General features: G+C 41.4%; 2 protein-coding genes across 2 annotated transcripts; both read right to left on the reverse strand.

Annotated features, from left to right (window-relative positions):
• Positions 1 to 3,675: 3,675 nt before the first annotated feature.
• On the reverse strand, positions 3,676 to 10,729 carry LOC103700512 (FAM10 family protein At4g22670-like). Its single transcript, XM_089929662.1, has 11 exons — positions 10,544 to 10,729; positions 10,353 to 10,416; positions 6,463 to 6,624; positions 6,265 to 6,352; positions 6,112 to 6,192; positions 5,975 to 6,039; positions 5,398 to 5,538; positions 5,198 to 5,314; positions 4,940 to 5,116; positions 4,782 to 4,839; positions 3,676 to 4,007 (listed from the first exon to the last, which is right to left on the reverse strand). The coding sequence occupies exons 1-11, from the start codon at positions 10,651 to 10,653 to the stop codon at positions 3,910 to 3,912; spliced, it is 1,161 nt and encodes a 386-aa protein (XP_089785788.1). The 5' UTR covers positions 10,654 to 10,729; the 3' UTR covers positions 3,676 to 3,909.
• A 920-nt stretch (positions 10,730 to 11,649) lies between these two features.
• On the reverse strand, positions 11,650 to 12,378 carry LOC149768101 (uncharacterized). Its single transcript, XM_089929938.1, has one exon. It carries the CDS (start codon positions 12,376 to 12,378, stop codon positions 11,650 to 11,652), a length of 729 nt encoding a protein of 242 aa, XP_089786064.1.
• Positions 12,379 to 16,263: the final 3,885 nt, after the last annotated feature.

The raw sequence follows: 16,263 nt of genomic DNA on the forward strand, positions 1-16,263 counted from the left end.
TTTAAATCTGAAAATCTTTATGATACACCTTGAGGCGTGTTATTTGATTAGTATATCTTATGCATCACTCATGAACCAAATTACAAATCTTAAGAGCCTCTAATTTAATAAAACAGGGGGAGAACAATGTATTAAATTTTCTTGAGTATCTCTTAGAAAATCTATTTTGAACCTCACTAATGAGTTTTAATTGGCTTGCTCTTTAGAACTTCTATTTTGTGCCAATTCATTATTTTATGTATCAAATTATGCTTATTTTCTAAAAGAATAAAAGAAAGTCTTTAAAAGAGCTCAAAGATGTATCAAAAATTGCATAAACTCATATTTTGGTATTTGTGCCCCAATGCTCTTATTATCATATAAGAACTTTGAAGTCATTAAGAATTAATGATCCAACATGATGATATGTTTTTTCCAAATATATAAGTTTTGATCTTTTACTCTGAAAATTAATTGAATTGCTCTCATGTTGATAAAATACTTAATAGATTGGGCAAAAGGTCTTAAATGAACAAGCTTTCATACTTAGTGAAGAGAGGTTAGATTTCCACTCATATTTTTCCTTGAATATCATTTGTGGTACTTCTTGAATTAACCTAAGAAAGATTCCACCTACACTTGATTAGAAAACTATCTGTGGTATCAAATTAAAAAACCTCTTGAATTCACACTCGATGTGTTCTGCTCTGATCTTTGTACTTAATGTTTCACTATCTTTTTGATGTTGTCAAAAAGGGGGAGAAATATCTAAGTATATGCTATATACTCAGAATGCTTTGTTACTTTGAATTGAATACAAATCAGCTTAAAATTTAAATATGTTGATTGTGTTAAGCTGATTAAATCTAAAGCATTATCATGAAGTATGTTTTTTTAAATATATATGTTTTCCACTTCATGCAACTTAGCTATGTATTACTTCTAGAAATCAATATCTTTTATATTGCATATACTCCAAGTTTTGTCATCATCAAAAAGGGGGAGATTGATGACCCAAAGATTGATTCATAGATTAATTTTGATGATCACAAAACCTTGAAGTATAGATACTAATGTTTATGTTGCAAGGAGAAAGATATTTATTTTGCAAGGAACATAGCAAGTTGGAAGAACACAAGAAGGCCTCCAAAGCTCTCAAGTTGGAAGAAAGCTACAATTTATTGGCCCAAGTTTAAAGTTCAAAGGATTCAATTTGGAGGAGTAAAATCAAAAGAAAAATTCAAAAGAACAGTCTTCGAGTCGACTCCAGTGGAATTCGAGTCGACTCCGGAGAAGTATGAGTCGACTCCTAGGAGTCACAGGCAGAAAAGTCAGAGAGCAGTTTTCGGGTCTGAGATTCGAGTCGACTCCAGTGGAACGCGAGTCGACTCCGATGGATGGCAGGTTGACTCCAGAAAAAGCAAGAGTCGACTCTCAGCGGTACACAAAGAAAAAGTCAGAGAGCATTTTATGGACTCTGAGATTCGAGTCGACTCCCGCAATACGCGAGTCGACTCCAAGACACCGCGACCCCAAGACAGACAGAAAACCAAGTTACTGCCTCTGAGATTCGAGTCGACTCCCAGACAGCTCGAGTCGACTCCAAGACAGCTTCACGTCAAAAGGCAGAAGACCAACTTTCGGAAACTGAGAGCCGAGTCGACTCCGAGGAAATTCGAGTCGACTCCAAGACTGGACGAGCCAAAAGACAGAGGATCAGGAGTTCGGGCTCTGAGATTCGAGTCGACTCCCAGGACAGTCGAGTCGACTCGAGTGGATCAAATTCAAAATTGGATCCACGGACTTCAGTGGATGAGCCGACTCCAAAATTGCCAAGTCAGCTCCAGAAGTTGGCGAGTCGACTCCAGGTTAAGACGAGTCGACTCCCAGTCGAGGATGCACAATAATTCAAATTTGGAACAGTGGCCGAGTCGTCTCCAGTAAAGCACGAGCCGACTCCTGCAACAGGCGAGTCGACTCCTGATCGCGCGAGTCGACTCCGATCCCAACGGTAATATTGTCAGGAAGTGCAGACTGTGTCCAACGGCTCTATTTTTGTCTCTAACGGCTAGATTCTTGTTTCCACACCATCTAAAGCTATAAAAACAAGAGGAGAGCCAGGGGAGAAGGGATGGAAGTGGGAGAGATCATTTAGGAAAGAGATTCCAAAGAGATTACAAGGGAAATCTCCCATAAGCACAAAAGGGCCATTCAAAGTAAAATAGAGAGAAGAAGAGCATCCAAGTGAATCCCAAAGCTTCCTCTCCATCCGTGTGCTGCCTCGGTGATCCTCTACTTCGTGCCAAATCAGAAGAGGGTCAAGTAAAGAAGAAGCCGAGCTCCTTCATCTTCAAAACTCGTTTGAGGGCTTCTCTTTACTCTATTTGTTTATATTGTCATATTTGCTTGTTTAAGAAGCTTTGTTTTGTTTTATACTTTGTTTTAATATCTTGTAACTTGATTCAATCAAGGGATTGAATCAAGGGGTTAAGGTTTGTTGGTGAGCCAAAGGGAAAACCAACTGTGTAAGGTTTGTTGGTGAGCCAAAGGGAAAACCAACTGTGTTAGGTTTGTTGGTGAGCCGAGGGTAAAACCAACGAGTAGGGTTCGATTGTGATCCCGGAAAAACAATCGGAGTGGTTCTAGTCGGTGAGCCTGGGAAAACCGACCGAGTTCGTTGTGCGCTCGTAAAACAACAAGTTGGGTTGTGAGCTTGTAAAACAACCGGCTGTAATCGGTAGGATTATAGTGAAATTCCCAAGAGGTCTTGGGGAGTGGATGTAGGTGCTGGGGTGCACCGAACCACTATATGTCCTTTGTGTTTGAAATGCCTCTAGTTATTGTCTAACTAACACACTTACTTACTTAGATAAATTGCTTGCTTAATTCTTATCCGCACATCCTTTAGTTGCAAGCATATTTAATCAAGTCGAAGTCTATACATCAAACCCTTGCTAAGTTTAACTTTCACTGTGCATCTATACAACTTAGCATAGTTAATCAAAAAGTTTTAGAAGTAGCATAAAAGTTTTGAAAGACCCAATTCACCCCCCCCCCCCCTCTTGGGTTGTATCTACTGGGCAACAACAAGAAATTGAGTCAATTAAGACGCCATGCGACAAAGAAAAAAAGACTGATTTTTTTTTCTTTTCTTTAGACCACCTCTACGACAAGTCTAATTTGAGCTGAACGAACGTGACTAGTCTCTGCTCCAAAGCTGAACGAAGACCTAACCTACCGTTGCATCTTGCATAGAAGTTCCACACGTCAACCCCACGTAGCCACCCATGGGACTCACCATGCGCAGCCAAATGGAAATACATAATAATTTTGTAATAAATGAAATAAGCCATGGTACCCACTGCCATGTTTGATGTCAGCTCATTTTGCAGTGCTCATACAAAATTAGTGTAAGCTACCGATGTACAAAAAAAAAAAAAAAAAATTCTTCTCTAACTTTTGAACAGACAAAGTGACATTAGAGCCAGACACAAGGCGCATTACAATTTTTATTAATCATGTGGATCCCTCGTTGGAAGATACCTAGGGCGAGTATGACCCCGACCGTGCCACCGACCAACCCTAAAGCACAATCATATAATTATACGGGTCCCATACCTAAAGTATCCGAAGGGTGACGACAAAGTGCAGCATCTTTGAGTAGTTTTCATCCTAGGGACCAGACCAGACCCATACTAAAATGAAAGCTGCTGCTTTTATATAGGTTATTGAAGATTTCAACCTCCGCAGATCACAACCAACTAAACTCCAAATCACCATTAATTAACAAACCACCAATTAAGAGAATACTGTTAAATCCACTTAATATACATGGGTTCAACATGAACCATAGAAATCGCCATTTAACGATTCTGAACTACGTCAACCTATTTAGACACCTTAAGAAGGACTTGGAACTGTCAACTGCTGTCACATGGATCCAGCAAATTTTCCCATCATCTTTGCAATAACTGGAGCTACTTTGGGATTGGTTTGGTGTTTAGCAAAATTAGCTGGGTTATTCATCACTGCACCACAAAGAAAATGAATATGAATTGTCAGAAAGAAACACCAGCAATATAATTCTCAGCAACTAAAAGTGCGGTGGTAAAAATAATGCACAACAAGAACAAAGATTGAACTTCGAATGAGACATAAACTCAAGGTCATATTTGTTTAAGTCAGTAATTAATCAACAGGAAATATATAAAAAAAAAAATGTTAGCCTCCTCTCCCCCGCTAAAACTTAACTATAACTTCATCAATTTTTCTATCGAATCTTTACCAAAACATTCAGCTTTGATGTTAAAAGCTGTTAGTAATAACAGTTCTTTTTCTTTTCTCCTCTTTGCCGGGTAAGATGGGAGGAGGGGGAGCGAGGCATTCCCTTCTACAGGACCTTAAGCGATTGCTTAAGGGGTGTAACCTAGCCGTCTCTGCAATGGTGTAGTGTTTGTTGGGGAAGTGCTTGCCAGTGAATTAAAAAATAGTTAATTGTCTAAAGCTTGCAAAACCTTCTATGAGACATAGGGGTCAAGTACATAGTTTATTATCTTGCAGATTTCCTCACAAAGATATCTTAGGAGAGTTTTTTTTTTTTTTTGGTTTTGGGGGGGGGGGGGGGGGGGGGGGGGGGGGAGACCATTCACTCCCTTTTGTTTGTATGTGTGATTCTCAAAGAATATTTAGTAGAAAATAAAATTCGAAACTACTACATGCATAAAACAAAACAGTAAAAAGCACATATTAATATAACAAAATTATAAATCAAGATGCAACAGAGGCATGGTAGACGTGCATACCATCTTGCAGAGCAGCCATGACCTCAGGATCACTGAATGCTGCCATTAGTTCAGGGTCCTGTTTCAGATAAGAGGAGCCCATGTCAGTAGGATAAGGTAGAACTACCATATAAAATTGTGAACAAATAAATTAAATTGACATGACTTCAGTCTCTTACATTCAGAATTTTGCTCATATCAATATTTCCGGGCATACCACCAGGCATGGCACCTGGGAAACCTCCAGGCATACCGCCTGGGAATTCTCCAGGCATACCTCCAGGGAACCCTCCTGGCATGCCTCCTGATGGTCTACTTGATGATTGTTCTTTCCTTTTTGCTTCCTCATAAGCCGCCTAGAATAAAGTCAGGGTCAGAATGTGTGACCAACAATTTATGCAGTAAGCTCGTGAAGGCGCTAGCTTAACACCAAATACCTGAGCCTCTGCCCGGCGACACTGCCTCTCGTGCTCAATTTTCTTTTCTTCTCTCTCCCTTCGCAATCTTTCATATTTTCTGTGGTGTTCTTCAATCTTGTGCGCATTGGGTTCGACCTGCATGCCGCCACACAAACGTAAAAACATTAGTTATACTATTATAACTAGCAAATTTTACATTTGTCTAAAAATTTCTATACCTTCTTAAGCACAGCACTTATCTCCTCATCATAATCTAATTTCGATGCCAGGTGAAGATCCTTGGCAGCTTCCTCCCATTTCCCAAGCATAGCTAAAGCTATGCCACGGGATTTGTAGCCTTTTGCAGAATCAGGGTTGATCTGAGAGAATGACCCCCCCCCCCCCCAAAAAAAAAAAAGAAAAAAAAAACAATCAGGCCGCCATAAGGCACTTGAACACAGAAGCATAGAAGTTATTAGTTAGATTTTAAATGGAATTTTTACAACAGTAAGCATTGATTTCAAGAATTATTAATACAATCTCATACAGAAACTGACTCCATGTGGGGCATGAAACAAATGGCAAGTAATAATGCATCAATGCATTATATTATCTATATATGTACCCAAAAAAACAAGCTACATTATACTATAAGCATGAGCATACGAATAGACTATATGAGATGCAGCTGGTGCCCAATTTTTCAGGAATATATGGATGGCATATATAAGGGTGAAACAAACACATGCACATAATGGAGCCAATAGAAGCATGGGAGCATTAGAATAACACATTAATGACACTGCATAAAATTACCTCTAAAGCTGCATTTGCATCACGAATTGCAGCATTCGGTTTCTTCATCTTGACATACACAGATGCTGCATAAAATGCTAAGTAAGATGGAATCAACAAAAAAGTACAGCTAATAGAAGTGGTGAAATAGCACTTACCTCTGGTTGCATACATGATTGCTGATGTTGGATTCAGCAATATAGCCTCCATAAGATGCTCAATGGCCTCATCCAACTTCCCTGACAATTAGCCAATACCAAATGTTTCAGAGCAAGTATGGCTTAGATACAATGCAACAGATACTGAAATACCTTCTGAAATTGCTTCCATAGCTTTCCCTTTAGCCTCTTGAGAGGCATCACGACTTTCCTCTGTTACCTCAATAGATGGGTCTCCCATCTGGACAGAAAAAAGTAGTAATAATAAGCCGCAGTTGAAAATACTGAAAATACACTCACAACTTCTTGAGTCATTCATAAGCAGTAAATATGATATACATTGCAAATCACCTTTTGTGGCAGATCATCATCAGGTTCTACAGTTTCTCCTTCAAGTTCAATGTCAGATTCAACGATCTCATCATCAGATTCATGCTCTACAGAAGCAGAACCCTTTGCACCAAAATCATCTTCATCAAGATCCTCATCCATGTCATCCACCATTTGACTTTGCTGCAATCAATAACAAATAACAAAACTTTGGCATCAGGTTTCCCAATCCCCAAACAAAACAGAAAAGAAGAGAAAGACCAAATAATAGATGATGCATGATGACTTTCTAATGTCTTGAAAGCAGATATTCCCACAAGGAAAGAGATCGTACAAAATATCAAAAGTTTGATGCAGACAGAAGCCCTTATTTTAACACTGCAGGAAAGGTTGTTGATGTTCATTTATACATACTATCCACCCTCGTGGAGAGAAAATCTTGATCATTTTGTGGTTGGAATAGATGAAGTGACAATTACTAACCAGGAACAAACACCAATTCCCACAATATATATATATATATTCTAAGCAAACAAACAGAACTGAAATAAAAACTATACTCCAAGAACACGGATCTCATGACCATTCCAGCTAAGATCTAGTATATGGACTATATTGATGATTTCATGGGTTTGATTACCATTAAAAAAATATGATACTAGCCAGGTCCAATTAGTATATTTTTATGAAACCAGAAATATAACTCAGTGGCACAAAGAAATAATGGAAATGAAAAGGGGAGTAGGAACAGGGGTCAAAAAGATGGAGCATTCATAGCCATACAAGATCTAACCCAACTTTTCAGGATCAGCAGAAAGAATTAAAATCCATTTAATAAATATTAAGTGCTCGGAGCACCTGAGAGGTGTATATAATATATAGACTTGCGTAAGCTTATATACAATGCAAACAATAAATATAGATGAAACATGAAGGCCCAAAAATGGGTTCAGACGGTTTAGTAAAAGAAGTTATGATTTAATGATATGCACGTCATATCTTAGTGCGTAATGCATGTGGCTGAAATTGATATTTATTGCCTCATTCAAAAGAAATCAAATGAAGATCTATTTTCAACTCATTGAGCCAATAAATAAAATATAACATCTACAAGGCACAAATCATATAGCAAGTTATATTCCATGAAATGCATAAATGCAATATAATATTTACAAAAATATGTGCATATGAATATTAGTGTATCTAAACAATGGCAGCGTGTTGCTCGGGAGAGCATTCATATATGGCCTTCTATTTATATAACAACATTATCGAGCAGTTGTAGTTCGAGACTTGGAGGATTGCACAACTAAATGTCATGTTAGGGAATATAGAAAGAACTAAATACTAATGGACAAAACAAGCAAAGATTAATTTTTTTGAAGAAATAACAAATGAGGAAATAAATAGAAAAGCATATCAAATCATTAGAGACGGCTCACAAATCATCATGATGCCAATGGCAATTTTATTATCTAACCTTGCAATTGAAACGATACAAAGTTGGATTTTGAAGGAAATCATACAAATAATCTACAACAATTTAAGATGCTTCTCCACTGAAGTTCGAAACATATGTAATACAAGTACATGGATAAACTCAGACAGATACCTTCTAATAAGTAATTACTAACTACTATGTCAAGAAAAATAGTTGAGGCTTGAAATTAGTGATCAAATGCATTTGTTCTATGCTCTCGTACAATGTTATTCAAGTTTTTTATATAAAGAAAAACTTTTTCAATATTCTCAACTCAGAAACAGAGATAATTCATTAAACAAATCTGAAATGGAAAAAACATAAACCAGGCATTTATCCCCAAGATGGTGCATTTCTTGTTTATATATAATAATATATTTATCCAACGAAAGAAGGAATCAGCATAATTTTCAGAAAGCTAGCCTCTTAAGAAGCTTGCAATAAGAGAATACCTTGAAGCTTCTGTGTCATAATTAGTGTTTACAGGTTAGATTTTTAAATAGATATACATCTTGCAATGATTTTTGACATAGTGAAAAGATACCACAACGCATACTCATACGATATCCCTCTATTACAGAGAATGATAAAATTCTTTTTTATCTCAAAGTAAATGTGAGAATGACAATCATATCCATTTGAAAATTAACTACTTGATTTCTTTGCTCTTCCTTTAATTTATATTTAAGTTTTTGTTATGGTAGCCTATTATCAAGATACTGGCCTATGCAATCAATTAAGGCAATTGGTTTCAGATGTTAGAAAAAGGTCCTAATGAATTTTCGAAAGGCAAATCAAACCCCAAAATGTTTGTTAAAATTAAGTCCAGAACATCTGTTAAATGAATTTATGGGCAGACTTACAGCTACTAGCACTCCATCACGTCAATGGGAACAAGTTTATCTTCTTCTTAGACTCAAAGGTCCTAGTATTAAAAGGATCAATCTTATAAAATTGGCTTTTTCACCTAAACAGCAAAGCAAACTTTTCACAGAAGATAGCTCTATCTGGACAAGCACAAAAAGGACAAAACCAGTAAATTGTTTTTATTAAGAATTCATTCATTCAAAGTACAACCCCCCCCCCCCCCCCCCCCCCCACCCCACCCCCACCCCACCCCACCCCACCCCAACAAGAAAAAAACATTCTAACATTTCTTAGCAAAGTATTTAAGGGCTATCAGCAACAGTCACTCAAATCCTTTGAAATGATTCCTTTGACATTGACTCCAAGGTTGAGTCAATTTTTTTGAACTAATATCTCCTGATAAAAGCTGGAATGAAAATTATTACAAAATATCCTATATGTGTTTGTCATCTTATTGATTCTACAGCAAATTCTGTCTTACTAACTGTGACACCTCTTATTCAGTCAAGAAAGCTCTCAGAGAGTTAATGTTTGTGGTTTATTTCTTGCAACATGGAAAACCCTCACTATTCATAAAGCCAAACCATGTCCTAGAGATTGGTCATAGACTGGCATTTTCTTGCCACTATCAATGTTTTGACCCAGTAGTGGTGATCACTGATCACGAGCCTTCAAAAGCAAAATGGAGGATGAAAAGGTGCAGGTACAGATGATTTTAGAAAGAATAGCCTAAATATGATAACAAAAGCATGTGGTCATATTTCAGAAAACCGGGAAAAAAAAATCCTTCTCAATCAACACCATGATGAAACTCATTTCACTAAGCTTTGACAGTTTGCATGTTGACAACGTTAATATAATACAAGTACCATATGATTTCTATCCATTGGTTCCACGGCTAGCAGGAATAGAAGAATCATCTGATCCAGTCATCTGAACATGGTGCCAGTCTTGCTACTGTGTTCATTGCCATGTGACTTTCTTTATTAGAATGCACGCAGAAAGAGCCATAATTCTTATGTGAAAAATCGAACTTGGAGATACGTATCAAAGTCAACTAAGGACTAAGGGATTCACGCGCTTCCAGTGAATGCTAAATGGCAGAGTAAAAGATTCCGAAACTTTAAATGCTGACATGCACTACAAGTGGCCAGCACTGGAATCAACAACCTTGCCGAGGCAAACAAGAGCCACTCAAATCACATATATATTCTCAAAGAACTACTTGAAATTGAATGTAACAATTTCTTGATGCAATAATAAAATATTTGGACAGTTAGCCCAACAAAAAAAAAACATATACAAATTTAACTTTAGTTCCAAGAGTCTTCCGAGCCAACGTCAACACATAAAAGTTCATCACAAGCAAGGAAATTTAGGAAAAAAAACACTAAAATCCCCGTAGTCATTCACCATTTATGAGTGAATATCTTGATCTATATGAAGAAAACCGCATAAAGTCTCGGTGCTCATTAGAATCATCCAAGAATCGAGTAGACAAATAGACCACGATCTATTCTAAGATTTATTTCAGGGAAAGAGGAATGAGGGCGTGAGAGAATACCGCATCCCGAGTTTGGGGCGACTCCCCGGGCCTGTAAGCAGCAGGAGGAAGCTTGGCGCCGAAGCTGAAAGCCCACCATCCGGCAAAGAGACCAGATCAAAGAGATCGCATCAGAGAGCACAAGACGAGACACAACGCAACAATGGATCGGTCATAGCAAATGGGAATAGGGGGAAAGAATCAACGGATACCTCTCGACGTAGTCTCGGAAGAAGGAGATGGAAGGGTCGTTAAGGATGGCCGGATTCTTCTTGCACTGTTCGACGAAAAGCCGCAGCCCCTCCACCTTCGCCGCATCCATCGAGAGACCGGTCGTAGGAGAATGGACTCAGACGAGCTACAGTAGGAGCGAGAGAGGAAAGACTAATTAAAAGAAAGGAGAGGAAAGACTAATTAAATAACCAAAGGGGGACAGACGCGGCGTTTTCCTGGGGTTCCGAGGGTTTAGTGGATTTGCCTATGTGAACGTGTGCAGGGCTTGGAGACGTTTGATTTTGACAGGAGGGACAGGGGAGGATGCGTTGTTTTTTTTGTTTTTTTTTATTTTTTGTTTTGTTTTGTTTCGCTGAAAATGAATTTTTATACAATACGTATATGAATAAATTCAATAAAATTAAAAAACACGGAGAGCCAGTAGTAGCTCCCCCTTCTCCACCCAAAAGGTGTATCCTGAATGATGAGCCGTGAAGGCAGCCACCCAATCGAGTGCCCCATTAGCTTCTCGGAATACATATTTGGCCTGGATGGCCATCCCAACCCCACATATCATCCTTATATCCCGAACCAAGAGGTGGTCTGTGCCCTCACCCCTCAGCCCCTCTTGGATCCAACTGATAATTATGGCTGAGTCGCCCTCCAAGACAATCGAGCCAGCCTGCAATACCTGCCTCGCATGTCGAAGACCCGTCCAGGCTCCTCGTAGCTCTGCCCCGGGAACCGACGTATCGGACAACTGACAGCCACCTGCTGCCACCACTCTGGAGTGCGGGTCCCGTATCACAAAACCCGCTCCACCTCGTGCGCTTCCATCCAGAACCGATCCGTCGAAGTTGACCTTGAGGAAACTCGGGGGTGGGGGTTTCCAGGTGAAGAACACCATCTGAGGAGCTGCCGGAGCAGAGAGGGAACCCCAGGTGTCCCGAGCTATCAAAGGTCCATCTGAAGAAGGTCTGATCTCCAATGCCTGTACTCGTGCGAACTCCGCTACAAACCTCGGTGACACTCTGCGCTCACCGAAGGTGCGGGCGTTCCTTGCCAGCCAGATATGATGTGCTGTGCAGGTCGCTCGAATAGCCTCCTAACATGTCCGAGGGCGGGCCAACCACTGCTGCATCATCTGTAAAAACTGAAGCCTCCCACACCAGACCCCCTGCGGGAACCTTGCCCACAGCCATGCCGACCTCGCCCACGTCCACTGGAAGAGCACGTGGTCGACCGACTCCTCAACACTGCACGTCCCGCACTCCGCTATGAACCCCCAGCCTCGCCTGCTCAGCACTGCTCTCGTCGGAAGGTGATCCCACGCCACCTTCCATAAGAAGAGTGCCGCCCTCGGGTGAAACCCTGACCTCCAGATCCAAGTGCAGTCCTGCCCCGGCTCATGCTCCTGTTGGATAACACTGGCGAGTTCTCCCAGTCTGACACTGGACCGGCAAGAGGTGCCCCATACCCTGACATCAGGCCCCCCACAACCTGGCACCGGAAGGGACCGGATCCTCTCAGCTAGGTATCCTCCGAACAACTGTCGTAGCCTAGCATCATCCCATGCTGACTCTCCCGGGGCAAGAAGATCGAAGACCCGCAACCCCTCCACTGTCTCAGCATCGATCATGGTCGGCCAGCACCTCAGTGGGACGGTATCCACCCATGGGTCTGCAGTCACATCAATACTCTGCCCATCGCCAATCAGCCACCTGGTGTTTGCCGACACCGTCGACAAGTACCTCCCAATCTCACGCCACATGAAAGAGACTCGCCGCCCACTCCATGCCACCTGTGAGCCCTCGCGGCCATATCTGACCGCCATCATCTGACTCCACAGCCCGTGTGGCTCTAGCAGGAACCGAGCTGCATGCCGAGCAATGAAAACCTCGCGCCGCTCTAGTAGGGACTGCACCCCGAGACCGCCCTCACTGGTAGGCTGGCAGACATGCTCCCAGGCCACCAAATGCACCCCACGGCCTCCGCCGTGTGACCCCCATAGGAAACATCACAGCAGTCGTTCGACCCTCAGCAAGGTCATCTTCGGAACCACGGTGTTGGCCATGAGGTATACTGGCATGGACCCCAACACCGATCTGATCAAGGTTAGTCTCCCCATCATAGACAGGGAAGCCGCTCTCCATCCCTCCAACCTGCTCTCTACTCGCTGCACCAGGCTAGAGCACTCTGCCATCCGTAGTCTGCGGCCTGTGATGGGAACACCCAGGTAGGTCAATGACCTCTCCTGCTCAAGTATCTGCAGAATCCCTCGAATCTCTTGTCTGACCCTATTCTCCGTGCTCGGGCTGAAGCGAACAGCTGACTTTTGGAAGTTGACTCTCTGACCTGACGCCACGCAGTAATCCGCTACCACCCTATGAAGGACCCGTGCATCAGAAACCCGCACCCTGGCCAAAAGAAGATAATCGTCAGCGAAAAGTAAGTGGGAAAGAGGACTAGCCCCTAGGGCGGGGACATAGGCCTCCAGCTCCCTGCGGGAGTCGCCGCCGTGTCGCCACCATCCAGGGACCGTAGATCGGTCCCTGTACGTCCTCCCCGATGCCCGAAGACGGTTGAGCCGGCCCGCCCCCCGGGTCCACCTCTGCCGAAGCCGAACCCGAACCCGAACCCCCCTCGGCACTAGTGGTTGCCGGAAAGCGGCAAGCCGCTGCCTGGTGACCCATCCGCCCACACCGGGAGCACAACGCTGGGGCATTTTCGAAGATGAAGGGCTGCCATCTCACCTTCATCTTCCCCTGGATCAACATGCCCGGTAACAAGGGCTTGGTGGTGTCGCCCGCCACCTTCACCCAGGCGAACCCCATCGTCTGCCGCTGCTCTGTGACGCCGTCCACAGCGACCGCCCGGCCCGCCCGAGCGGCGATGTGGAGGATGGTCGACGTCGACCAATATTCCGGCGGCAGACGAGGCAGGCGGAGCCACATCATTGCCGTCTGCACGGCCTCCTCCCCGGGTTCGAAATTGGGAACCCATGGGGTCATGGCGAGGAGTTGCCTGGCCATCACCCACAGGCCCTCGCTCAGTGCCCGGTCCCGATCCTCCGTCGACCGGAACCTTAGGGCAAGGTAGCCGTCCGCGAGCGGGACGGCCACCACCTCCTTCAGCTTAGACCGAGCGGCGACATCCTTCGCCATCCACTCGGTTGGGACACGGCGGCCAAAGCTACGGACCACCGCCGCCCGCCCTTCCCACTCGAGCCGAGCCGCCTCAATCGGCTCCTTCGGAAGAACCAACACCTCCGGAAAACAGCGGCTCAGCCGCTCCACCTCCGCGGCCGTGGGCCATTGAGTCACCCATGGCCCCGGCCTCGTCTCGGCGCCAGAACCCTTACCGTTGCCTCTCGCTGCTCCCTCTGTTGCCATCCCCGCCGGTTGCTTCCCCTTCCGGTCCATCGGGCGCCCTGCAAGGAAGAAGACGGTGAGTAGGGGGTGGCCCTAGGGGACGCCGAGCTGTTTGCTTGGATCCCGTCGCTCGTCCCGCCACCCGGATGGACGGTCGGCCTCCGCGACACCGGAATACCACTTCGCCTAGACCAGCGCTGACACCGCCGAACAGTTCTCCGGCAGGAAACTAGCCGTTAGGAGTTTCCCCAGAGCTTCTCTCTCCTCTGCTAGCGATTGTAGACTTCTGGTTTCTAACGGTCGTCGGGGAGGATGCGTTTTGACTGTCGCTAGGGGAGCTTCTGGTGGAATCTATACGAGAGATGATACGAAGCCCAACATTCCCCCCAAGGTGGGTTTTTTTTTTTTTTTTTTGAACCGACCACCAACACTGCTCCCGCATGAGCACAACCAACTATATCAAAATCAAGCAAACTCTACAAAACAAAAGGAACTGAAGACTACTGAGGCCCTATTTGGGGGAGCTTTTGGAGGGCCAGAAAGCACTTTCTGGCCCTCCAAAAGTACTTTTAGATGAAAAACTGTGTTTGGTAAATTTTTCAAAAAGCTGTTTCAGCTTTTGCGGGAAGCTGAAAACAGCTTTTGGGAGGAAACTCCAATTTGGAGCTTTTGGAAGGAAGCTGTTTCAGCTTTTTCGGAAAGCTGTATTTTTGACAAAAATGCCCATATTAAAATAACATAATTACATAGTTTATCCCTATATAAACCTAAAAATCTGCTGGAGCCAAGAACCCAAGCCGTCAGACTCCCTTCCGTAAAAAAAGATATTTTTCTTTTCAATTTTTGTATGCATCTCTTGAACCACATTTTAGAAGAAAAAATTTTTAATCCTTTTCCATACCTTCCAAAATCAATCTATTATTTTTTTTTATTATTATCAACCTCGCGGCCCACGCTGAGGTCCTCCTCGAGCGTGGACCACGAAGAAGAGCCCCTGGACCGCGAAAAATTATTTTATGGGAAATTATGAAAAATTATTATGAAAAATTATTTTATATTAATAATTATAATATTTTATACCTTTATTTTTGTATTATACTATAAATATAATATCATATTATATTATATCATAATACATTAATATGTTATGTTAAATAATTTAATATTATGTTATATTATGAAAAATTAATTTATACTAATAATTATAATATTTTATACCTTTATTTTTGTATTATACTATAAATATAATATCATATTATATTATATCATAATACATTAATATGTTATGTTAAATAATTTAATATTATGTTATATTATGAAAAATTAATTTATACTAATAATTATAATATTTTATACTTTTATTATTGTATTATACTATAAATATTGTATTATATTACATTACATTATAATACATTAATATGTTATTTTAAATAATTTAATATTATGTTATATTATGAAAAATTAATTTATAATATTAATTATAATATTTTATACCTTTATTATTGTATTATACTATAAATATTGTATTATATTACATTACATTATAATACATTAATATGTTATTTTAAATAATTTAATATTATGTTATATTATGAGAAATTAATTTATACTAATAATTATAATATTTTATACTTTTATTATTGTATTATACTATAAATATAATATATATTACATTATATCATAATACATTAATATGTTATGTTAAATAATTTAATATTATGTTATATTACCAAATATTAATTTACTCTAATAATTATATTACTATTATGCTATATTAACATAATATTATTTTATATTACAATAATATTATACTATATCATATATTTATGTATTAATTTATGTTATGTTTTATTATGTTGTGTTGTATAATACTATGCAATGCCCTTTATAGTAATTTTGTCATATAAAAGTACTTTCTCAGTTTGTTTACCAAACACAAAACAAAGTACCACAGCACTTTACGAATGTAGTTACCAAACAGCAAACAGCTTTTTATAACAGCTCTACTTCAGACAGCTCTACTTCCAACAGCTCTACTGCCAACAGCTCCCCCAAACAGGGCCTGAGTTCTGAAAAACTCTTCCGAATAGTGCGCAGCGAAAGAGGCGACCCAATCAGCAATCCGGTTCGCCTTCCGAAGAACATGTCTGATTTGGATGACTCGACACTCCCATGTCATCCGACAAATGTCGCCCATAAGCAGGTGCTCCACCTCTCCTGCCCCTCCACCCTAAGACACGCAATATAGGAGGCTGAGTCCTCCAAAATGATATAACCAGCCTGCGAAACATACCCAAGTAAATCCTTCGCAGCCGGTTCTTCCCAAGCAGTTCAACATGGATCTAGTT

Source organism: Phoenix dactylifera, chromosome 3 (genome assembly GCF_051530095.1).
Source record: "Phoenix dactylifera cultivar Ajwa chromosome 3, Ajwa_hap1_PhDact_Kaust_v1.1, whole genome shotgun sequence".
Lineage (NCBI taxonomy): Eukaryota > Viridiplantae > Streptophyta > Magnoliopsida > Arecales > Arecaceae > Phoenix > Phoenix dactylifera.

Bases quoted from the DNA above. Each gene is read 5' to 3' on its own strand.
- LOC149768101 (XM_089929938.1), bottom strand. From the start codon at position 12,378: ATGGCGGTCAGATATGGCCGCGAGGGCTCACAGGTGGCATGGAGTGGG.
- LOC103700512 (XM_089929662.1), bottom strand. From the start codon at position 10,653: ATGGATGCGGCGAAGGTGGAGGGGCTGCGGCTTTTCGTCGAACAGTGC. The intron at 6,625-10,352 runs GTATTCTCTCAC...TATTGATTGCAG, and splicing joins CGCCCCAAACTCGGGATGCG to CAAAGTCAAATGGTGGATGA. The intron at 5,117-5,197 runs GTATTTGGTGTT...ACTTTATTCTAG, and splicing joins GTCGCCGGGCAGAGGCTCAG to GCGGCTTATGAGGAAGCAAA.